The sequence below is a fragment of the Aspergillus candidus genome (genome assembly GCF_002847045.1).
Source record: "Aspergillus candidus strain CBS 102.13 unplaced genomic scaffold BDW47scaffold_70, whole genome shotgun sequence".
Classification (NCBI taxonomy): domain Eukaryota; kingdom Fungi; phylum Ascomycota; class Eurotiomycetes; order Eurotiales; family Aspergillaceae; genus Aspergillus; species Aspergillus candidus.
The window spans coordinates 1-21,375 of record NW_020194075.1 but is presented as its reverse complement, the minus strand read 5'-3'; the positions used below and the strand labels follow the sequence as shown (position 1 = coordinate 21,375).

Below are 21,375 nucleotides of genomic sequence, written 5' to 3'. Positions count from 1 at the left end.
AGTGAGTCGCGTTGCAGTAACCTCAGGCGGAGATGGGGGATCCATTGGGGAAGCGATAAGCCTAGCTCCGTACCGGTAATACCGTCGAATACAATGGATCATCTACAATACCCCCTGTATGATTACTATCTCTTTACCTGAACACAGTATTGTTTTGTTTCATTACAGCAACATATGGATGATCCGAGCGTTTTCCCAGTTAGAAACACAATGCAGGAATCCACCCTCTCCTTCAGATACTGTGAGTATCTACTGTAGGTACCTACTACGTAGGTGGTTAAGGGTTGACTGACATCGCCAGTTGATGCTATTAATTGGAATGTCATAATTCCCCTTGTGGACACAATTCCTTTACCACACGTGATGCTGTCAAATACCCAACAACTTGTGCATTGATCTGGTCAGTCCCCCAGGACAAAATATAATAATAATCAACAATCATCTCTCCACGACCTTACAGCCAAAATACTAAAATAGCCAACCATACTCTTCTCCCTGTGGATGCTTGCCCCTCATTCTGTGACTCCCTCCCATCCCACTTTCACCGCCTGACCGTTGTGTGGTAGTGTTATCAGCACGTGACCCTCCGTTATAAGCCACTCGTGGGCATCGTAAATCTATATCCTTTCGCTTTCCCCCTCCAAGACGGTCCTTGTCGTACTCAGGCTATGTCGATGAACATCGCAGCCCAGGCCTCGGACGTACGGCTCCTCGTCGACGAGGCCCGGTCGGTGAGTCACGCATGTGGTCGAGACGGTCGAGCAATGAGCTAATGTATCTCTCCAGCTCGTCTCGCAGCTGTATGACCCGGCCAATACGGGAAATCCCGCCAAGATCAAAGTGATCCAGGAGCAGTTACAGGGGTTTCAGAAAGGTCCACAGGCGTGGCTGGTGGCCAACAGTCTGCTGAATGAGGACCACACGGACTTGAAATTCTTTGGTGCCTTGACCTTTACGGTCAAAATCAATCAAGACTGGTGAGTTCCCCTGCAATTCAGGAGTTGGAGCCAACTGACAGCGACAGGCAACAATTAAGCGAACAGGAGGGACAGGAATTGCTGGGTCGACTAATAGATCACTATGTCTTCCTGGTGAACGGAGGAGGACAGCCCTTCGTCGTACGGAAGCTGGCAACGAGCCTCGCAACCATCTTTTTGAAGGCGAACTCCCCTTGGGCGCATGCGATTTGGAACCTTGCTGCGTCACTGGCGAATGGGAAGTATATCTCAGAGGAACAGTGTCAGTCCGTTGACTTGCAGAATGCCGTTCTTCCCGCCATGGCAGAACGCCAGGTGATGGCCTTACTGTATTTCGCCAACATTCTGGGGGAAGAGATCAATAAGTGGAGCTCCGAATCTCGTCGGGGAGCCGATAGTGATCGGATCTCCAAGAATGCGCAGGATGCCTTCCTCGTCGTCGAATTTGTGCTCCGCCATATCGTGCAGCAGGAGGTTTCCGGAAATCCTCTATCTGACGGTTCGCTCGGGATCGAGGCCATCAATGCTTTCCATGTAAGTTTATTCCTTCGACACCTGTGGCTGCATCTAACGTCTGTCGACCTTCAGTCATGGATGGGAGTCCGAAGTGCTCTTCAGCTACGTGACACAATACCTGCTTCGCAGCTGAGCTCTACCACGGACTACGTGATCCAGAGTATGAAGATCTCAACTCTGTCCAAAACCGCGACGCAGGTCCTCGTTGAGCTCATAGACTGGCGCGACAGCATCTCCACCCCGGAGCATCTCAATGCCGTTTTGGAATACATTGTTAGCGACTTTGGCTCCAGCCATATTGCTGCACTGATGGAGTCCGATTTTGACGAAGACAACCTGACATTTTTGGAGCTACTTCTGGCCTACTCAACGCTAAAACAAAGAGAAATTCTGATACAGCCCTTGGACGCGCAGCATGAGAAGGTGGTTGCTCTTCTGCACATGCTATTCAAGGCTCCTGGATACGCCGCAGTTGATGATACCGCTTCACCTTTGGCCCTGGAGTGGTGGACTGAGGTGGCCGATGACATGCAGGAGATATTCCTAGGCAGCGAAGAGCAGACGGGGCTGGGGGCCGCCAAACAGAACCTAGCCCGCGCGGCCATGGACTGCTTTGAAAAGCTCAAGTACCCAAGCACCAAGGAATTGAAAGGGTGGAATGACGACGACCGCAGCGAGTTTGGTTCTTTTCGCCGGGACGTGTGCGATTTCCTCCTGGCAATCTACCCCATGTTGGGGGTAGAATTGGTGCAGGTATTCCAGGATAAAGCGAGATCGTCCCTCATACAGCAGGATTGGGCAACCTTCGAGGCTGCCATTTTCTGCATCGCGCAGCTTTCCGAGGCGGTCGATGAGAATCAGCATGCGGACGAATGCCTCAATGCGATATTCTTCTGCGACCAGTTTGCACAGCTCTGTGAGAGCGGGGGATTGGCAATCCCCGATAAAGCTCGCCAAAGCTTGGTCGACACGCTAGGAAGATACCAATCGTACTTTGAACGCACCCAGTCCTTGCTTCCCCGCGTGCTCACCTTCCTCTTTGCGTCCCTAGACATCGTGTCGTGTGCCTCCGCGGCATCCAAATCGATATCATACCTGTGCAAATCATGTCGCAACGCCCTCACGTTCGAGCTCCCGGCGTTCGTGGATCAATTCGAGCACTTCCGGTACAAGCCCACTGCCACCGCCCAAACGATGGAGAAGGTTCTTGAAGGCATTGCGGCTATCATCCAAACTGTCCCTTCAGATGAGGATAAATCCCAGTTTCTGCAGCGAATCTTGACGTTTTTCCGTGAGCAAGCGGAGTTGGCACGTGAGGAAGCCAGCCAGGGATTGGTTGACCAAGCTCGCTCGCGGGGACAGATGTCGCTCCGCTGTATCGCTAGTGTGGGAAAAGGCCTTCGAGCGGATGGCGAAATTGTCTTGGATTCCGATGATGCCAGCAGTGCAGATTCATACCCTCCGACATTCTGGAATACAGGGAATGGCGCAGCTTCGCAAACCTTAATTATGCAGTGCATGCAGCTGCTGATGACCGACTTTCCATTGGACGTCTCCATCATCGAAGCGGCGTGTGACATCCTCAAAGCTGGCTTCACGGAACGGACAGGCCCTTACGTATTCCCACCCATGGTGGCCGTTAACTTCGTGAAGAGCATCCCGCTTGGCAGTGCTGGTACCGACATGGTCATGGCTACGGCCTCCGCATTCTTGGCATCCCACAGCGCACATCCCCAAAAGGTGCGGGAAGAAACGGTAGCATTGATCGTGCATGTGTACGAAACGTTCTGCTGGATGCACGAAAAGCCAGAACTCTACGACCCCGAGGTTGCGAACAGTGGGATTGACTTCCTGACCCGCCTGCTCCCCAAGTACCACCCCTTTCTGTTTACACTCACATCTACGCCCCCGGGCGCGGCTCAGAGGCCACCGGTTCTCCAAGCGATCCTCAACTTCACCCTTCTCTCCCTCCAAGATACCGAACCGCTCCCCCTCCGCTCTGCGTCTCAATTCTGGGTCAGCGTAGTGAATCTGTCTGGAGAGGCTGAGCCCGTCATGGGCGCGCTCAACGACTGCCTCCCTGCCCTGTGTCGGATCCTGATCACGCAAGTCTCCGGTCGGTGTGCGCGATCCGACCTGGAGCATCTCTGCGAGGTGCTCCGGAGGGTCATCTTCAAGCACCAGGGACTCGCCCGGCCACACCTTACAGCAGCACTCGCCGAGGTCGGGAACGAGCCGACCAATCAGCACCATCATCCCGTCGTATCGCCGGAGGAGAAACAGCGCTTCCTTGCGTCTCTGCTCGCTGCCCGGGGCGCCAAGTCACAGACGGTCCAGATGACTCGGTCATTCTGGGTAAAGTGTCGGGGAGCCGGCTTTGACTACACTGGGTAGATATCGAAAATGATGCGACCATTTGTGCCAAACCAGATACAAATCATTGCAGACAGATCTGTAACCCGATCGTTGGGAAAGGAAGGGGGGCCCGTATTGAGAAATATGACTAATTGCAAAGTGAGGCTCGAAAAAGCACCATGTAACACACCCAATTCTCCAACCCCAGACCACCACGGCAGCGAACATTCTATTTCTGTATGGGGCTTTCACAAGAGAACGTTAAAGATAGGGCACATCGGAAAGGGGGGGGGTAAGCGGCCTTAATTGCGCCCTATTAATAGTCCATTGTGATTTGGGCGAAACTGAGCTAACCGCATGAAAGCGCCGCTTTGTTTTGACTGAGTGGGTCAATCATCTCCAACGACATCATTAGCCACAGGGGCGGTGCAGCCAGGCACCGACCTAAGACAACAAAGCCATGCTGGCATGCACACGCTAAGGTGTTCTAGTGGCTTCAAGTGTTCAAGGAAAGCCTGAGAAAGGCTAAAGGGCAGTCCCACAGTGCAGTGACAGCTTAATTGGGCGGTAATCAGACGTTTGCCGACTAACATAGAGCTAGCTCAGCAATTAAACATCGGTCATTGATCTTCTTTTAACACCTGTTCTCCCTTTCTTTCTTTCCACTCTTTTACTAGACTTCATAGTTACCACACCATGCCTGTCAACCATAAAGCCGGATCCGCTCTAGGGCGGACTGACTCCCTAGACCCAACATCAACATGCAGAGGCGTCACAGGGAATGGCCGCCCCTGTCGACGTCCCTTAGCATCTTCGACGAACTCATCGCCCGCATCGTCCCCCTCGAAACATGCCAAACAAACAGACGCGGGCTCGTCCTACTGCTGGCAACACAAAGACCAAGCACCAGCGGTGGCCGCCCACGGCGCAAACCACACCCCACACAACCCGCAATTGAAGCCAAGGACAAGTGTCGACACGCTGATGGACCGCCTGGGGGTGTTGGAGATCAACGACTCTCAAGACGCGTCCAAAAAGCGTCGCAACCACAGACGGCGCACCGACGTGGCCCCGGCCCCGAAAAAAGAAACCAAGCGAACCCTCTGCTGCTGCTTCGAAGTGCTCGTCGAAGACGATGACCCCGTCCCATCGAGACCCGCCAACGCGGCAGCAGGGGAGAGACCCCCTGCCATGCAGCAGATGCCCTCGAACGCCAACCTAGGCCGACCGCAGCGCCCGTCAGGCAAACCATCAACCTCCTCGCAAGCACACCTTCTGTCCCCCTCGCAGACCCCCTCCCGCCCCTCTCTCCACAGCGCGCCGGACTCGACCCACTCCAACACCAAAGCGCTCCTCTCCTGGATCCCGCCGGACCTCTCCCCGCAAACAACCTCCGTCCTCCTCGGCGAGCTCGCCAAGCCGATCTCCGACGCCGACGAACCAGGCTACATCTACATGTTCTGGGTGACGCCAGCGACGTCCACCCGCAGCGGCCCACCCCCAGCAGACGTCGCGCGCTCTCTCCTCCCAACCTCCGAGTCCCGCCCGCGACGCACCAGCGACGCCATCCAAACGGCACGGGGCTTCACCACGCCAGCGGGCCAAAGCGCCGACTCCACCATCCGACTGAAGATTGGGCGCACGAGCAACGTCAACAGGCGCCTCACCGAATGGTCGCGGCAGTGCTCGCACGACCTCACCCTCATCAGATACTACCCTTATTCGCCCGGCCGACCGGAAGGTCTCCCGCCCGCTGATTTCCAGGAGGGCAAAGTGCCGCATGTGCATCGTGTGGAACGACTGACGCATCTCGAGCTGGGGGATCTGAGGCTCCGTGATCTCGGCAAGTGCGAGGAGTGTGGCAAGGAGCATCGCGAGTGGTTTGAGGTGCCGGCTGATAAGGCGGAGTTGAAGCGCGTGGATGAGTGTATTCGGCGGTGGGTGAAGTGGGCGGAGAGTCAGTAGAGTCTTAATGGGGGGCAGGGGGGTAGAAATAGATAGCGTTGTATTTATACAGCATAGCGAATTAGACAAGACAGCCTTGAAATGTTCAGTTCAATCCGTACCTAGTGAATATAACACAGCGAGTCAGAGTCAGGAAACACAAACACCTTGAGCTGTATTCAACAACCTACCTAAACGCACCCCCTACTCAATTCCCCCCATCCTTATCCTTCCCATTCTGCACCCCATTCCCATAAACCCCACCATCCCCTTCCTTCTCCTTCTTAACCACACCAGAGCGACTAAGCTCATCAAGCGAGCTATAGACCGACACATTACCATTCACAACAAACGCCCCCCACGCCCACCTCCCAAGCATGATAACCACCCACCCACACCCCCAAGCCCCTACGCCAAGCACAGTCGTCCCAATGAGCACGGGGATCAGCACCAGCCCAGCAAGACAGGTGAAAGCGGTGACAGCGACAGAAGCAGCGACGACGGCGCCGAGGAGAAAGAGCGCGATGGGGATGACGGAGCAGAGGAACTGCGCGAGGAGGAAGGTCGTCCAGTAGGGGTGGGTGAGGATTGTTTTTAAAAGGGTGGATTGGGTTTCGGGGGGGAGAAAGTGCGTTGTTAGGATTGTGTGCGCTGCTGTGAGGAGGGAGGGGGGGTCGTTGTTGTTGTCGTAAGTTGGGGTGTTGTTGTTGTTGTTGCTGCTGAGGGGGTGGTCGGAGCCGGGGTCGGGGGTGGTGGTGGTAGTGGAGTTGTCGAGTTCGATGGCCATTGTGAGGGTTCTCTCTTTTTTTCTTCTTCTGATTAGACGTGATGGATAGATAATCTGGTTGATCTTGGATGGAATGGCAGGACGTCCCCTTTTCTGGAGGTGATGTGGACAGGGAAGTGACTGGGATGAGCTGAGATTGCATGGATCGGTTGGCACATCCGACGTGGATGCCTCGGTTCCTGAGGATGACGGTGTCGATCTGCTTCTTTACCACAATACTCCGTACAGTCCATCAGTATATACTGGCCAACGATGTCATAAATCTGATCATATAATATCTTTATACATTAACTGCCATTTAATGTGCACTTCTTCCACATCTACAGACGGGTAGTTTCAGGTATGATTGACCTGTATGGAATACTCGCAACTGACCTGGATAGCATGAAGCAGCCCACTTCCACATACCAGACCCAGACCTCAATTCAAGTAAGACCTTGAATGACACAAACTGTCTATCATAAATGATAATCTATTATAAGAACACACCAATCAGTTCCATTCCCAAAACATGATCCAGCATGGACCAAGATCCAACCAGACTCCCAGTAATGACGTCAACCGGGACTGACCTCTCTCCGCATTTCACTCCCTCTCTACTACCACCATAACTCCTCAACTCCATCCATTGACTTAACACAATCAATTCACCCCAATAACCACCCCCTCCGAAATTCCAATCAAGAAAGAAAGAACAAAATGTCCCTCCTCCTCCGCCCAACCACCCTCCTCGGCGCCGGCCTAGGCCTATCCCTCGCCCTCCACCCGCTCTCCCCCCTCCGCACCCCCTCCACCCCAATCCAATGCCAATACAGCGCCCCCTACTCCCGCCACGGGGACTCATCCTCCGACCCCTCCTGGACCTTCAACGACCAGGACCCCCTCTTCCGCAAGCAAGGCAGCACCCACCCCGCCGCCAGCGGCACAACAACCCAGTCCGGCGGGATCCTGACCGCGTCCAACATGCGGCAGGTGAGTCTGGGGAGTGTGCTGGGGTTGGTCGCGGGGGTGGGACTCCGGGCATTTTCGAGGGTCTTTGTTGTGTTGCTTGGGATGGGCGTGGTTGTTGTTGAGGTTTGTTGATTCCCCTCTCTTGTTGGGAGTCGTTACGTTATTATATCGGAGTATGCTAATACAGTGATGATGATGATGATGATGATAGTGGGCTGCTGCTAAGGGTTACAATGTTTTGCCCGTCAAGCGCATGCAAAAGTATGTCAAGAGCTATGATCTCCAGCGAGTGGTATCGCGCCATATCCCGTTTAAGATGACTTTCGGGGCGACGATGGCGTTGGCGGCGTTTGCGCAGTTCTAGGTCTATAATATAATGTAGGAGGTGGAATAGGTTGTGGGTGTTTTGAACCAAAGAGAGAGAATAAAATATTCGGGTATCCGCCCTACGCTGGTGACATGAAGAAGGGCTAGAATTCAAATCTTATGGAATTAATTTAGTACCAATAGTGTACAGGGTATCATATATACATGCTTTCGTTTTCTTGCCAAATTGCACTTGCAATTAGGTCCTACGCCAACACCAAATCTTCCAACATGCTCGTCATCTCCTGCTGCGACAGCGGAACCCCCAGGATCTCCATCCCGCTCGTGTCAATCCGCGACGTGATCATCTGATGGTCGTGGAACTCCTTCAGCAAAGTCCGGAACATCATCTCCGACGAAGCGATGAACTCCTCCGCAGCCTTCTGGTACAGCATGCGGAACTCGATGCCCAGATCGTCCTTGTTGGCGGCATCCTCACGGCCATTACCAGCGTCCTCATCGTCCGACAGACGGCCCCCATCCGACATCGAGACGAGCTCCGTGAGAAGCAGTCTGTACAGGTTCTGCGCGTTCTCCGGCAAACTCTTGAGCACGAACTCGACGCCGTCTTTGCCGCCGATGCGACGCCCCTTCCGACCTAGCAAGCTGTGCACCTCTTCCACGACGTCGAACTCCCCGTCGAACGGGATGAAGGTCGTGCAGTCGTGAAAGACGAAGTTGAACTGGTCGCGGAGACTGATGTCCCACATCAGCGAGCAGTTCGGGGTGTCTGTCGTCGCGAGTAAGTGAATCTTAGGCGTCGCTGCGAGACGCGCGAGGAGGGCCTGATTGGCGGCTCGGCGGAGAGGAGGCGCGTCGATCGAGTTGATGAGGACTGTGATTGGCTTTTGGGACGGTCGTGCCTTGAGTGAGGACTGTAGCAGTTCGAGGACTTCCACGGGCTGGAACCCCATCTTCGATGGGATGTCAGCGCCCAGGACGGCGGTCACGACCATCGCGAAGATGGATCGGATAGAGATGCCGGGTGTATGGCCGTTGACCATGACGATAGCTGGCGGGGACGAGCTGTGGCGGTGGTAGTGCCAATCCGCGAACTGCTGTAAAAGCTGTCGCTTCGAGCCATATCCGTACAGGCAGATATTGAACCCTTGGTCGAACTCAAAGTCCCACTGCGGGAACGACCGGTGATGGAGTTCTTGCAGGAACGTCTTCTCTTTCTGGCACGGGTCCGTGTATCCCTGTAGCTTCTCGAAGTATTCCTCGTGTGTCAATAGGTTCAGTTTATTGAGAGTGGTGTTGGACGTTCGCGCAGGACCGGCTCGGTTCTGGAAAAAGTATCGCTCGTGAGGAGGGAGGTCGCCTTCAGGCGTAGGAGATCGCTTGTTCCTTGCGCCCTTGGGTCGTCCAGCCCGACGCTTCGGGGTTGCCGCTGCGCCCTTTTTCGCTGGCTCTCCGGACTCTGCTTCCACCGTATCAAGCACCCCACTCTCCTTCTCTATCGTTGGATCCGCATCCTCGTCGTCTAAGATTTCCTCTGCCAGACGGTCCGCCCCATCCCAGTCGTCCTCGTCGTCATTGACCTGCTCCTGGAGAAGCCGAACGCTCTTCTTCTTCGCAGACCGGTCCGCATTTTTCGCTCGAGACGGCGTAGAAGGAGCCGCCGACTTGGCTGGCGTCGAGAACAAGGCCTTGGCTTTAGACCGGTTGGTTGGTGTCTTCAGCCCCGATTCCTTCAAGGCAGCCGGGGTCGGGGCGCTGGCTTTCTGGGGGGTCTTGATGCGCCTCAGCGGCGTGATCTCTGGCGATCCATGGCGGTCTCCATTAACAGTAGCCGTCCGCTGTCTCTTGGGCGTCGAGACAGGGCGCTCTTCCTCCGCGTCTGGTTGCTTGCGCTTCATGTCAACAGGGTAGGTTCAGACGGTCGATCGACGGGAAACCAAAAAAACATACCATCAGAACACGACGCGCGCTAGCTCCAGCGCACAGAAGAAATTCGTTGACGCAAGGGGGTAATTAGTTCTCGACAGGCACAGGGTTGGAATGTTGATCCTTGAGAGTAAGATGGGGCGCGTCTGGAACACGCAGAGGCAGATCGATCATAAAGACCGAAGGGAAACGTTTCTCCGGCTCCGCTCCGATATGCGGCATTTGCGCCGATCAGCTTTGTATCCGCGGGGCGTACAAGTTTACTTCTTTTGGATTCCTCTCTGTCGTTCCTTTTTCTATTCTGTTTTAGGGGAAAGCTTTGGACTTGTCCATTACTGTTGCGGGAATATCGTGCTGGTAGCGGTGGTCGATCCTACATCGCTGTGAGTCAACACCAGCTGTAGGTATAAGTAGTGCCAGTGAGTCACATCCGTCGAGCTCCAATTGCTTCATATATATCCCTCGTACTTCTCCAGTTCTCGCTGGTATTGGCCTCTCAATCTTACTCATATACTGACTCAGAGGGGACAGACTCAGCAGCTCAATGGCCTCTCCCGCCCAACCCGCCGTGGCCGCATTCGCCCGGATGGCCAAGGGCCAGGTGCGCCACTACTCAGCGCCCCTGGACATGGCCGTCCCAGCCGCGAAGCAAAAGTTCATTCCCTCGTCCGGCTCCTACCCGAAGGGCTTCCTCGTCTCCGGAACCCACGTCGGCGTCAAGGCCTCCAACACCAAGTACCCCGACCTGGCGCTGATCTCGTCCGAGACGCCCTGCTCGGCGGCGGCCGTCTTCACGACCAATAAGTTCCAGGCGGCGCCCGTCCAGGTCAGCAAGGACATCCTTGCGACCCGCAAAGGCGAGGGCGTCCACTCCGTCGTCATCAACTCCGGCTGCGCCAATGCCGTCACCGGCAAGGGCGGCGTGGAGGACGCGGTGAGCATGGGCAAGACGGTCGACGAGTGCAGCGGGCTCAACGAGCCCAGCACGCTGGTCATGAGCACCGGCGTGATCGGACAACGGTATGAAGCATACCCACCATACCTCCCACCAAGCGTGCAAGACTGATTCCACCCACGCACACCAGACTCCCGATCTCGAAAATCCTCTCCAAGATCCCCACAGCGCACAAAGGCCTCTCCTCCACGCACGACGCCTGGCTCACCACCGCGCGCGCCATCTGCACAACCGACACCTTCCCGAAGCTGCTCTCCCAAACCTTCACGCTCCCCTCCAACCCAGGCCGCACCTACAGCCTCGCAGGAATGACCAAAGGCGCCGGGATGATCCACCCGAACATGGCGACCCTCCTCGGCGTGCTCTGCACCGACGCACCCATCGACTCCTCCGCGCTCTCCCCCCTCCTCAAACACGCCGTCTCGCGCTCCTTCAACTCGATCTCCATCGACGGCGACACCAGCACAAACGACACCGTCGCCTTCCTCGCCAACGGCGCCGCCGGCGGCCACCCCATCACGGCTCCCTCGACCGCCACCCCCAGCGCAGACTACACCGCCATGCAATCCATCCTCACAGCCTTCGCGCAGTCCATCTCGCAGCTCGTCGTGCGCGACGGCGAAGGCGCCACGAAGTTCGTCACCGTGCGCGTGCAGAACTCGCCCGACTACGAATCCGCGCGCCTCATCGCGTCCACCATCGCGCGGTCCCCGCTCGTCAAGACAGCCCTCTACGGCCGCGACGCGAACTGGGGCCGCATTCTCTGCGCGATCGGCTACACGCAGGGCGTTGCGGCCGGCACTGTCATTCCGGAGCGCACGAGCGTCAGCTTCAAGCCTGTGGATGGCAGCCCTGTGCTGAAGTTGCTTGTGAATGGCGAGCCGGAGCAGGTGGATGAGGAGCGGGCGAGTGTCATCCTCCAGGAGGAGGATCTCGAGATTTTGGTTGATTTGGGCGGTGGCGAGAAGGGGGAGAAGGGCCTTGGTGGTGAGGAGGCTGTTTATTGGTTCTGTGATTTCAGTCATGAGTATGTGACTATCAATGGGGATTATCGGACTTGATCTCTCCCCTGGTCTGTCTAATTGATAGAAAGGAAGGCCACAACTGATAAGTCTTACTATACCTCACCTCATAGGTGCCTTGTGTAAAAGTAACTCTACATTATGTCTAAGAACAAGCGTATGATGACACCAATTAATTTATTCGTAATTTTCAGATCTTTTGTGGAATATGGTTACAAACCAGGTGGATGCTATATACAGCCGAGGCTTCAACTTTTCCGACCACTCTTCAAAACACTGAAGTAAACTACAGATCCCTTAATCCGGACACCAGCCAGCCACGGCAGCGCACCACCTGGGAAGGAACGGAAAAAACATAGAAACATCAAAACAAAACCCTCAATCTCCCTTGCCTATGCAATCATCAAATATCAGGGGAACCGGTTTAGTTGCCGGGGACGAGGCCCTTGAGGCCACCGCCGATGTCACCCTCGCGGGCGGCGATTTCGAAGTATCCGTATATAATCCTGGACATCAGTTAGACAAAAGTTTTGGAAGACAAATCTGTACGGAAACTTACGTCACGGCGAGGAGGATACCAGTACCGCTGCCCAGGGCACCGAGAAGGTCCGAGGCAACGGAGAGGGCGCCAATGCAGGCACCACCGAAGGCAGCAGCGGTCGGGATGACACGCTTCAGCTCCTTGTACATGCTCTGCTCACGGTGACCGGCCATCACGAGACCCTGGTCCTTGAGCTGCTTGGCGACATCACGGGGAGCGGAGCCGGAGACCTCGATCCAGGTCTTGGAGAACAGGGCGCAGGCGACGAGCATGAAGGCGATATAGACAGCGGTGTGGATGGGGTCGAGGAGCGCCTCCTTGAAGTTCAGGGGAGGGGACATGTAGTAGGCGATACCGGAGGCGGCATGCAGCTGGGCAGATCCATCGCGGGGCTCCCACACTCCGAGAAGCTTGACGAGGATGTTATCCGAGAAGCGCGAGTACAGCATCTGACTGATGAGGAAGATGTTGGAGCACAGGGCGGACTGCAGCATGATGGGCATGTTCGAGGTGTAGAACAGGCGCACGGGGTACGAGCCACGCATGCCACGCTGGCGCGAGGACTTGACGGGGATCTCCACACGGAAGCCCTGCAGGTAGATGACGGCGGCGAAGACGGCCAGAGTGGCGAGCAGGTTCATGACGTTGGGCAGGTTCTGGCGGTAGAAGGCCTCACGCAGAGCACGCTGCTTGTCGGACCAGGTCAACAGAAGGTGGAACAGGGCGATGATGGCACCCTCGAACTCGGGGCCACGGCCAGTGTTGATGGTCGTGGGCGAGAACGCCTTCCACACGATGGACTCGCAGATGTTGGTGGCAATGAACAGCGAGATACCGCTGCCGAGACCGTAGCCCTTCTGCAGCAGCTCGTCGAGCAAGATGACCACCAGGCCGGCGACAACCAGCTGAACGATCAGCAGAACGCAGATACCGGCACCGAGGTCGCTGGGCTGGCCATAGAGACCAGTCAGGACGTACACACACGCCTGGCCAAAGGACAGGATGATGGCGAACAGCTTCTGGGCGGTCTGGTAGAGCTCACGGTCGGTCTTCAGGTCCAGGTTGACATCGATGAGGTGGGTACCAGCGAGGAGCTAGACACAGCATTCATTAGCGTCCAATGCCATTCACAACGTGAAAGAAAAGAGGTTTATCAGCCTGTACTACTCACCTGGAAAACCATGCCGGAGGAGATAATGGGGGTGATACCCAATTCCATCAGGGTACCCCGGTTACTGGCCAGCATCATACGCAGCCAGTACAGGGGATCCGAGGTGTCGGAAGAGACGATACCATACAGAGGCATCTGACTCATAACCAGGAAGATCATCAAGGTCAACTGCAGACTATGTGAGCTCGACAATCCTTGTCCCAGTCGCGACGCCAATCACTTACGCCCGTCCACATGAGCTTCTGGTTGAAGGGAACCTTGGTCTCCGGGGCTGCCACCTCCGGAAGGAGGGGCGTAAAAGGTTTGATCAAATCGAGGAAACGGACTATTCTCCCATATCAGTATTCTGCAAAGCCATTGAACCATTGAACCGATGCTGTCGCGCGATCGCGTGGAGATCACTCACGTCCGCTCATGATGACTGTTCGCCCTCCCAAGCGAGTAAACAAGTCGGGGAAAAAGAAAAGGAGGAAAAAGGAGGGAAGCTGGAAAGGAAACCAGCTGAAGGAGCGAAGATCAAATTAAAAGAAAAAAGAAGGAAGAAGAAAAAGGGCGACGGGGGAGAAGAAAGAAGAAGAGGGAAAGGGAGAAAGGGAGGAGACAGGATGAGGTTTGGTTTGGGAACTGGAGGAAAGACGTAAATCGCCTCGCTGGCCACTTTGGCGCAACCCACGCTAAACCCGGTTCAGGCCACTTGGTCCTTTTCTCCCCCAGACGCATCCACCGTTCATGATGGCCCCGATTATATTAGGCCACCTTTTCTTTATTCATTCTACTCCTCTCGAGAAGGAGATTATTTTGACTGGACACATTTGTCTGTCATGTTTTCCATTCTCGTGGAAAGGACACATCGACTGGTTGTTGACTGAAATACTACGCTACTCCAGCTGTACCTAGTGCTGAAACAGGAAACGAACAAAAACAACAAGGGGAAAGAAAAATATGTAAATAGTTTAATACAAATCGATCACTATATCAAGCCAGAGGTATCTTCGCATATCATGTTGATTGATCCAAACAGACCCAACCCAAACGTATTCTCGTCACCTCCATATATCCCTGGTATATCCACATCCCCATCATATGTAGTAGAATGTTATGTCATGAGACATGGACTGTCAAGGTCCAACCACACTCAGACAATCGTCAATGACCATCTCAAGCTCCCCCAGTCGTCCTTTCAACCCTCGATTCTCTTCCTTCAACACACCCATCACGCTCCAGGCTTCGGATGCAGGAACCCCATAGCAGATAGTGCACTTGGAGGCACTGTTCCCCCACGACAGCCCCTTCAAGACTCGATCGTACGCCGACTGACGGGGCGGTGCGGCTAAGGTGGCAGGCTTGGTCTCTTTCGGGCTAGCTTGGAGATACGCCGTCGATGGTGGAGACAAGGCGATCTGGGAGATGTTGGGGGATGGAGCCACCGTCGAGGTGGGCGATTCAAGGCCCTCGCGCCGCGAGAAGACACTCTCGGCAAGGCTCTCGTCGCCGGAGTCGAAGCCCGAGTCGCTCGTGAAGGTCGCATTGCTGTTGCGTTTCAAGCTCCGTTTGGGGGCTTGGAGGTCGCCGCCCAGGTCGGAGGTGCTGTCGTCATCGCTCGATCGGACGAGCATGACACTGCGACGGCGGGCCTCGTCGTCGCGTCGACGGAGCTGCCTCTCCTGCTCCAACTCCTCTGCCATGGCCTTCATCTCCTTATCCTGCTGAAGCACTCGTTCCGCCATCCCGTCCAGCTGGAGCTTGAGGTGTCCGACACGCGTCCGTGTCTCTTCGAGCTCTTCCTGTTTCTCGACCCGGTCGGCCAGGACCTCGTGTAGGGCAAAGGTCCTTTGTTTGTACGCGGACTGCAAGTTTCGAAGGACATTACTAGCGTTGTTGCGCAACGCTAGAAAAGCCTCGTGTTCGTCGAGTTCCGCCGATCCGGGGGGGAACAGAGCGGCGGTGACGTCCATATTCAGGAACTCATCTTCGGCCGGCACGGGAAGTTCCGTCCGTTCCTGGCGCTTCAGGCCAAAGAAGGAGAGGGGGCCCGTGGAGGTCACTTGTTTTAACGGGGATGGGGCGGTCATGCGCTTCTGTGTTCGGTTCATGGTGGGCGTGGTTGGAGATCCGTAAATGTCGTGCGAGTATCGGGTGTCCATCTTGTATTCCTGGTGGGTTTCTCGGTTCCCCGGCTGGGAGACAAGGCCCAGATTCACCGGATCGGAGTTCCCCTGGAACCAGTCTGAAAGGCGTTTTGCGCCTTGTTCAAGTTTCTTCCGGGTGACGTTACCGGGTGGGTTCGGTCGCCTATCCGCGGTGTCGATGTCTTCGAGGGTTCTGGGTTGAGTCGCAACCAGGTGTGTCGCGGGCGCAGGAGGAGGTTGTCGATGGAGAAATTCGGTGTTGGCGCGTCGGTGGAAAGAGGGGTTGGGGATCGGGGCGATCTGCTTCTCCGGCTGTGGAGAAGCGGTATCTGAGCACTGGGCTAACGAAGCTGCAGGAGTGACTCGGTGGGACAACAGCTGATCATTGTAAGACAGCGAGTGCTGCAGGTTATCGACCGGAGAAACTTTGGTCGGAGGCGGTTTAGGAACGTCAATGGCGGGCGTCGGCGTAATTGAGGGATGCTCGAGGTCTTGGAGCATTGCTGAGCCCGCGCCTGACTGGGTAGGAGGGATAAGGGATGGGGTCGAGAATGAGGGAGGTTGCCCCCTAATGGTACCACTTGGACAAGGACTGGAATGCCACGTCGATGGTTCTCGGTGAATGACGCCCAATCTCACGCAGGGTTAACCCAGATCAAATGCCTGATCGTTAACCGATGACTCCGAAAAGATTAAAAAATAAATCACAGATTAAAGGAGTGATGGGCCGGATTCAAGGACCTCCTGAACGGGGCTCCGCCTCTAGGCCGATTGTTTACTTGGAATGCGGGGAGACGAAGTACCAAGCAGGATGACCGCAGGAAATGAGAGGGGAACTCTGCAAAGACTCCTGGTCACAACGAGTCCAGTCAAACGAAGTCTAGATGGAGAGAAACGGCAGGAGAAGTAACGGTGCGCAGAGGAATCCGCAGATTAATTGGTTGTTGAAGGATTGTCGAAACGCCAAGCGATAGCGATCGTTGCACGTGCCTGTCAGTTACCCACACTCAACGGGTTCAAGTTGCTCTTGAGATCAGATTCGAATATGACACTAGATGTGCGATCCCTCGATGCGCTATGTGTTAGATGTTTAAGACAACTCGATCTAAGAATTCTATCACAATCATATATCGAGAGGCTGGGAATTAAATACCAAGTCTGCACTTGATATTTTCGAGAAATTGCGGTGGCTGAACGATGTCCTGCTCCACCAAGATGAGGCAATGCACCACTCAAACACAACGGTGATTAGTGAGGGTACTAGAGGAGACGATGCATGGAGCATTTCCTCGAATCATATCGTGGAGCTGGATTTATTCTTAGCTAAATTTGCCTCCTCATCGCCAATCTGATCGGGGAAGTTACCTCGTCCTGCAACAACGTCATCGGTCGCCGCTCTTCATGGGCGATATGTTTATGCCTACTCTAGGTCCAGTTGGGAAGAAAAGCGTCAAGTGGATCATCGGAGCTAGGTCATTTACAACCGATTGATCCTCGGCGAGTTCAGCTGCTCTACGAGCGAGGCTACAACGGCCGGGTGCCGGGGACTATGCGGCAGCTGTCATACTCATTTCCATCTTAATTATCCTAAATAAGGGACGAGGAAAGGTAGAGGGCTTGAAAAAGACGAAGATTCTCATTCTAACTGCTGCATAACATCTCCCTAGCTTTTTTTTTTTTTTTTTTTTTCTAATTCCCGCGTTCTCCAACAGCCCTATAGTTCCAAGCATGATGGACTCATTTGGAATCTGTCCACAACCAACAATCACATACTAGTAACCATCGAGCTATTCGCTCGATACAGACCCCTGCAACGTACAATTCAGGCCGGAGTATCAGATACAGAAGTCGCGTTGCCTCGTACACAAACCTACCCCACACGCATACCGATTAGCGTTGCCACAATCAACATGGTGCATAAACTGGGGATAATCACCCCGCCAATATTATCAAGCAGTACAAGACAATGAGTCCCATCGCAGCAGTCAAAGCCTATATCAGGACTGCAGAACCAGCCAGGTTTGACACAGACGGGCGAAGGGAACGATGAGACCGAGGGAGAAGGAAGAGGCCCAGCTATGACGACTGAGACGAAGAGAGCCGAGAGGAGAGCAGCGAGCTTCATGTCGATGTAGGTAATCCCGGTTCTGTGCTTGAGTGGACTTTTGGCGTCTACAACGACGAGGTTCAATTGTGCTTGGTGGATTAGTTAGGATGGGGAGGGAAGAAGTTGAAAGAACCTGGCCAAATGTTTATACTAGATTTTCTGTATCGTAAGGATGATGGAATACCCGTTAGGCAGTGAAAGTCTACATGTAAAAGTTTAACTGTGCGATAATAATGAGGTAATGATCATGAAGCTTTAACGGCAACATCACGAAGGTTCCATCCGCACAAATAGTGTCGGACGATACCATCCCAAGGATGACTGGGAGAAAAGGTCAGTGATATCCTTGAGTAATTAATGTTAGCCCTATGCCTGCAGCTACATCATCAGATGTATTACTGGGAAGCACAAAGATTCCCAGGCTTGGAACTTCTCTCTGCTTGACATCGAAGGGCATAATGAAGGGATTTAGATGATTGGCTGCAACGTTGTGTATAAACCGTATAAGGCACGTGATACATAATCCGCTTATATAATATACTACTAAAGGCGGCATCAACAGGCAGTATCAGATCGGGGCCAGCAGCAGCAGCGAGTTCGGTTTGTCTGAGAGCTCCACGAGCAGTTCACGATATTGCCAGCCCTCTGGAGCAATCGACTCCCCATATCCTTGATCTGCGGTCGATTATATTTATTTTCTGACTCTTGAAACCCCTCGTCCCGTCCAACCATCGTGACCGCAACTCCCCGCTCATCGCAATGTCAACTCAGAGCGGACTCAAATACCTCTCCAATGCCCTCGCAACCGCCGAACAATTAACAACCTCCTCATCATTCGTCGATGGCATCGCACCCGATCTCGAGGCCTCCGTCCGGTATGCAGGCGTACAGTTGACCCAGGCCGCCGGGGTGTTATTGCGCTTGTCGCAGGACACCATCGCGCAAGCGATTGTCACCTTTACGCGATTCTGGATTGGCCCGGAAGGCGGGAGCTTACGGCTCTATGCGGCAAAGGTACGAAATACCGGGCACATGAATTGAGGTCTCCGGCATGGGGGAATTGGGAGTCAGAAATGCTGATTTGAGTAGGACGTCTCGGCCGCAGCGCTCTACATGACAGCCAAGCTGTCCTTCCAGCCGACATCGCCCCGATCCATCATCAACGTCTACGCCTTCCTACTATCCCGAGACGCTTCACCGTTGTGGTTTGTGAATTCCAAGGGCGCGCCATTGACCTCGCCCGCACCGGAGACGTATACTCTGACGGAGGGTGGGTATCTGGCGCAGCGGGTGGTGCTCCTACGGGTTGAGGCGATCATCCTCCGGACGCTGGGGTTCAATACGCACGTCGCCCTACCGCATACCATCGCCCTGACGTACCTCCAGACGCTTGATGTGTCTTCGCCGGACGTCTCGCGGAGAGTCTTTGAACATCTCAATGCGGCGCTGCTGTCGCCCCAGCTGTTGTACGTCACGCACCAGCCAAACGCGCTGGCCGTCGCCGCGATCTACCTAGCAGCCAGAGAGGTCGGGGTGAAGCTGGTAGACGTCGAGTGGTGGGAAGTATTCGACGTGGACCGGGAAGACCTGGGGTTCTTGGTGGTAGCCATGAGAAGTATTGAAGGATTTGCGCGGGCGGAAAAGGAGAAATGGAGTGGGCGAGCATTGCCCATGACTGTGGATGAGCTGGAAGCCGAGGGGGAACGGAGGCGGATGATGGAAGAGGGGGGGTGAAATGATGCTGGATGTTGATACATTCTTCATTAATGAGCTATATGGCGCACAATGCCTGTCTGCCCGAAAACTGCCATCTGGTTTGCATCGGGTGCGGCCTGAACCGGGTCCAGTGGTGCCTGGGTCGGACTCGTCCTCAAGCCATGCGTTGTGGCTAGTGGACTACTAACAGGCGTTGTGCAGCGACGAGACAGGAGGTCGATATATGACGGGCTCAAAAGCACCTCAGACAACATCGATAGGCCGCTACAGATAAGATTCTCCCTTGAGACAGCGGACCATTCCCGCCAAGATGGCGGACGTACATAGATACGGATGACTTCATAATTAAGCACGAGAGGATGGACGTCGACCAGATATAAATACACAAATAGATAAATTACCATGAATGAGAACTGAAAGAAATAAAATAAAATATTACAAAGAATCAATCACCTGATGTAAACACCTGACGACTCAGCCACATGATTGACCCCGCGTGAGGACTGAGGCAAAAACCAGAGTGACCGCCACACCGATAAGGCACGCAGGCATGTCATCACCGATCATCCCCTCTCCACACTATCTCTACCTTACCTATCTCCTTTCAACACTCCCACAACTCGACCAGCCTTTCCAAGTACTACCACCGCATCTCAACATCACAAGAAGAATCCCACACGAAAGGGAAAAAGAACAAAGAACCGAAAAGGATGAACATCCTCCACTCCACACTCTCCACCTGGCGCGAGCGCCTAGCCCCCATCTCGCGCACCTCGACCTTCCGCACAACAGGGCAAATCACACCCGAGGAGTTCGTCCTCGCAGGGGACTACCTCGTATACAAGTTCCCGTCGTGGACGTGGGCAGACGCATCCTCGCCCGCCCAGCGCGTGTCCTACCTTCCCGAGGGGAAGCAGTTCCTGGTGACGCGTGGCGTGCCGTGCCACCGGCGGTTGAACGAGAACTTTGCGGGCGATGCGGGACAGGAGGATGAGATCGTGAGGGACTTTCTCTCTGGGGGAGGAGAGGGAGTGGGGGGCGGTGGGAATGATGATGATGATGGGTGGTTGAGGACTGGTGGTGGGGAGCAGCGTGGTGACAGCAGTGGGGGGAGAGGATCTGGGGATGGTCGGATCGGCGACGTGAGGACTGTTGATGAGGCGGGGAATGTCGGTGATAAGGAGGAGGAAGAGGAAGAGATACCTGATATGGAGGATGATGATGACGAGGAGGCTATTATCCGTGAGCCAGTTGGGACGACGCAGTATGTCCCCCCTAAGTTCCTTCCTCATATCTACATACATTCTGTGAATCCAAAGAAGATAATACTGACAAAAAACAGACCAACAAGGACCTACAATCTCTACATCACATACTCCAACTTCTACCGCACCCCCCGCCTCTACCTCTCCGGCTACCTCTCCCCGTCAGAGCCCCTCCCCCCACACCTCATGATGGAAGACATAGTTGGCGACTACAAAGACAAGACCGTAACGCTCGAAGACTTCCCGTGGTACGACGGAACCGTGAAAATGGCCAGCGTGCACCCCTGCCGCCACGCCTCCGTCATGAAAACGCTTCTCGACCGCGCCGACGCAGCCCTCAAACTCCGCCGCGACAAGCTACAAGCCGGAAACAAGTCCACAGCAGCGGGCGGAAGCGGACTCGAGGGACTCGTCGATGACGTTAAAACAATGACCCTTGAACAACAGCAGCAGCAGCAGCAGCAGCAACACCACCAGCAACAACAGCAGAACCCCGGCGGCGACGAGTGGGAAATGCTACAACACGACGAAGACGACCAGGTAGCGATCCGCGTCGACCAGTATCTGGTAGTGTTTTTGAAATTCATAGCGAGTGTGACTCCGGGGATTGAGCATGATTTCACGATGGGGGTTTGATATTATCTATTTGCTTTTCGCATTTCTTTCTTTCTTTCTTCCTTTTTTTT

At 54.6% G+C, this 21,375-nt stretch overlaps 10 protein-coding genes across 10 annotated transcripts; 5 read left to right on the top strand and 5 right to left on the bottom strand.

Moving 5' to 3' along the window:
• Window positions 1-668: 668 nt before the first annotated feature.
• On the top strand, window positions 669-3,887 carry BDW47DRAFT_129357 (putative importin 13; the record flags this gene model as incomplete). The annotated part of the gene is made up of 4 exons (XM_024816980.1): window positions 669-731; window positions 787-977; window positions 1,025-1,511; window positions 1,566-3,887. The coding sequence occupies 4 exons, from the start codon at window positions 669-671 to the stop codon at window positions 3,885-3,887; spliced, it is 3,063 nt and encodes a 1,020-aa protein (XP_024668101.1).
• A 329-nt stretch (window positions 3,888-4,216) lies between these two features.
• Window positions 4,217-6,067, top strand: BDW47DRAFT_83531 (uncharacterized protein). Its single transcript, XM_024819984.1, has 2 exons — window positions 4,217-5,859; window positions 5,984-6,067. The coding sequence occupies exon 1, from the start codon at window positions 4,545-4,547 to the stop codon at window positions 5,811-5,813; it is 1,269 nt and encodes a 422-aa protein (XP_024668100.1). The 5' UTR covers window positions 4,217-4,544; the 3' UTR covers window positions 5,814-5,859; window positions 5,984-6,067.
• BDW47DRAFT_129355 (seipin co-factor family protein) lies at window positions 6,001-6,579 on the bottom strand (the record flags this gene model as incomplete). Its single annotated transcript, XM_024816979.1, has 1 exon — window positions 6,001-6,579. The coding sequence occupies one exon, from the start codon at window positions 6,577-6,579 to the stop codon at window positions 6,001-6,003; it is 579 nt and encodes a 192-aa protein (XP_024668099.1).
• Window positions 6,580-6,961: 382 nt separating this feature from the next.
• BDW47DRAFT_83485 (uncharacterized protein) lies at window positions 6,962-7,998 on the top strand. The gene is made up of 3 exons (XM_024819982.1): window positions 6,962-7,008; window positions 7,062-7,653; window positions 7,742-7,998. Exons 2-3 carry the CDS (start codon window positions 7,279-7,281, stop codon window positions 7,892-7,894), a joined length of 528 nt encoding a protein of 175 aa, XP_024668098.1. The 5' UTR covers window positions 6,962-7,008; window positions 7,062-7,278; the 3' UTR covers window positions 7,895-7,998.
• Window positions 7,883-10,076, bottom strand: BDW47DRAFT_83505 (origin recognition complex subunit 2). Its single transcript, XM_024819983.1, has one exon. It carries the CDS (start codon window positions 9,753-9,755, stop codon window positions 8,103-8,105), a length of 1,653 nt encoding a protein of 550 aa, XP_024668097.1. The 5' UTR covers window positions 9,756-10,076; the 3' UTR covers window positions 7,883-8,102.
• Window positions 10,077-10,101: 25 nt separating this feature from the next.
• On the top strand, window positions 10,102-11,921 carry BDW47DRAFT_112798 (bifunctional ornithine acetyltransferase/N-acetylglutamate synthase). Its single transcript, XM_024814251.1, has 3 exons — window positions 10,102-10,202; window positions 10,315-10,803; window positions 10,869-11,921. The coding sequence occupies exons 2-3, from the start codon at window positions 10,328-10,330 to the stop codon at window positions 11,797-11,799; spliced, it is 1,407 nt and encodes a 468-aa protein (XP_024668096.1). The 5' UTR covers window positions 10,102-10,202; window positions 10,315-10,327; the 3' UTR covers window positions 11,800-11,921.
• BDW47DRAFT_112797 (translocon subunit SEC61) lies at window positions 11,919-14,074 on the bottom strand. Its single transcript, XM_024814250.1, has 5 exons — window positions 13,879-14,074; window positions 13,697-13,797; window positions 13,473-13,640; window positions 12,320-13,395; window positions 11,919-12,266 (listed from the first exon to the last, which is right to left on the bottom strand). The coding sequence occupies exons 1-5, from the start codon at window positions 13,886-13,888 to the stop codon at window positions 12,185-12,187; spliced, it is 1,437 nt and encodes a 478-aa protein (XP_024668095.1). The 5' UTR covers window positions 13,889-14,074; the 3' UTR covers window positions 11,919-12,184.
• A 382-nt stretch (window positions 14,075-14,456) lies between these two features.
• BDW47DRAFT_112795 (uncharacterized protein) lies at window positions 14,457-16,751 on the bottom strand. Its single transcript, XM_024814249.1, has one exon. The coding sequence runs from the start codon at window positions 16,100-16,102 to the stop codon at window positions 14,591-14,593; it is 1,512 nt and encodes a 503-aa protein (XP_024668094.1). The 5' UTR covers window positions 16,103-16,751; the 3' UTR covers window positions 14,457-14,590.
• A 569-nt stretch (window positions 16,752-17,320) lies between these two features.
• BDW47DRAFT_112794 (uncharacterized protein) lies at window positions 17,321-17,828 on the bottom strand. The gene has a single exon (XM_024814248.1). The coding sequence runs from the start codon at window positions 17,724-17,726 to the stop codon at window positions 17,472-17,474; it is 255 nt and encodes an 84-aa protein (XP_024668093.1). The 5' UTR covers window positions 17,727-17,828; the 3' UTR covers window positions 17,321-17,471.
• Window positions 17,829-18,467: 639 nt separating this feature from the next.
• On the top strand, window positions 18,468-21,325 carry BDW47DRAFT_120629 (autophagocytosis associated protein; the record flags this gene model as incomplete). Its single annotated transcript, XM_024815515.1, has 5 exons — window positions 18,468-18,722; window positions 18,798-19,438; window positions 20,134-20,455; window positions 20,606-20,688; window positions 20,767-21,325. 5 exons carry the CDS (start codon window positions 18,468-18,470, stop codon window positions 21,323-21,325), a joined length of 1,860 nt encoding a protein of 619 aa, XP_024668092.1.
• Between the last annotated feature and the right edge of the window lie 50 nt (window positions 21,326-21,375).

Coding starts and splice junctions, on each gene's coding strand:
- BDW47DRAFT_83531 (XM_024819984.1), top strand. CDS start 4,545: ATGCCTGTCAACCATAAAGCCGGATCCGCTCTAGGGCGGACTGACTCC.
- BDW47DRAFT_83485 (XM_024819982.1), top strand. CDS start 7,279: ATGTCCCTCCTCCTCCGCCCAACCACCCTCCTCGGCGCCGGCCTAGGC. Junction 7,654..7,741: donor TGGGCGTGGTTGTTGTTGAG/GTTTGTTGATTC, acceptor TGATGATGATAG/TGGGCTGCTGCTAAGGGTTA.
- BDW47DRAFT_83505 (XM_024819983.1), bottom strand. CDS start 9,755: ATGAAGCGCAAGCAACCAGACGCGGAGGAAGAGCGCCCTGTCTCGACG.
- BDW47DRAFT_112798 (XM_024814251.1), top strand. CDS start 10,328: ATGGCCTCTCCCGCCCAACCCGCCGTGGCCGCATTCGCCCGGATGGCC. Junction 10,804..10,868: donor ACCGGCGTGATCGGACAACG/GTATGAAGCATA, acceptor CACGCACACCAG/ACTCCCGATCTCGAAAATCC.
- BDW47DRAFT_112797 (XM_024814250.1), bottom strand. Junction 13,641..13,696: donor AGAAGCTCATGTGGACGGGC/GTAAGTGATTGG, acceptor CATAGTCTGCAG/TTGACCTTGATGATCTTCCT. Junction 13,396..13,472: donor CCTCCGGCATGGTTTTCCAG/GTGAGTAGTACA, acceptor TGCTGTGTCTAG/CTCCTCGCTGGTACCCACCT.
- BDW47DRAFT_112795 (XM_024814249.1), bottom strand. CDS start 16,102: ATGCTCCAAGACCTCGAGCATCCCTCAATTACGCCGACGCCCGCCATT.
- BDW47DRAFT_112794 (XM_024814248.1), bottom strand. CDS start 17,726: ATGAAGCTCGCTGCTCTCCTCTCGGCTCTCTTCGTCTCAGTCGTCATA.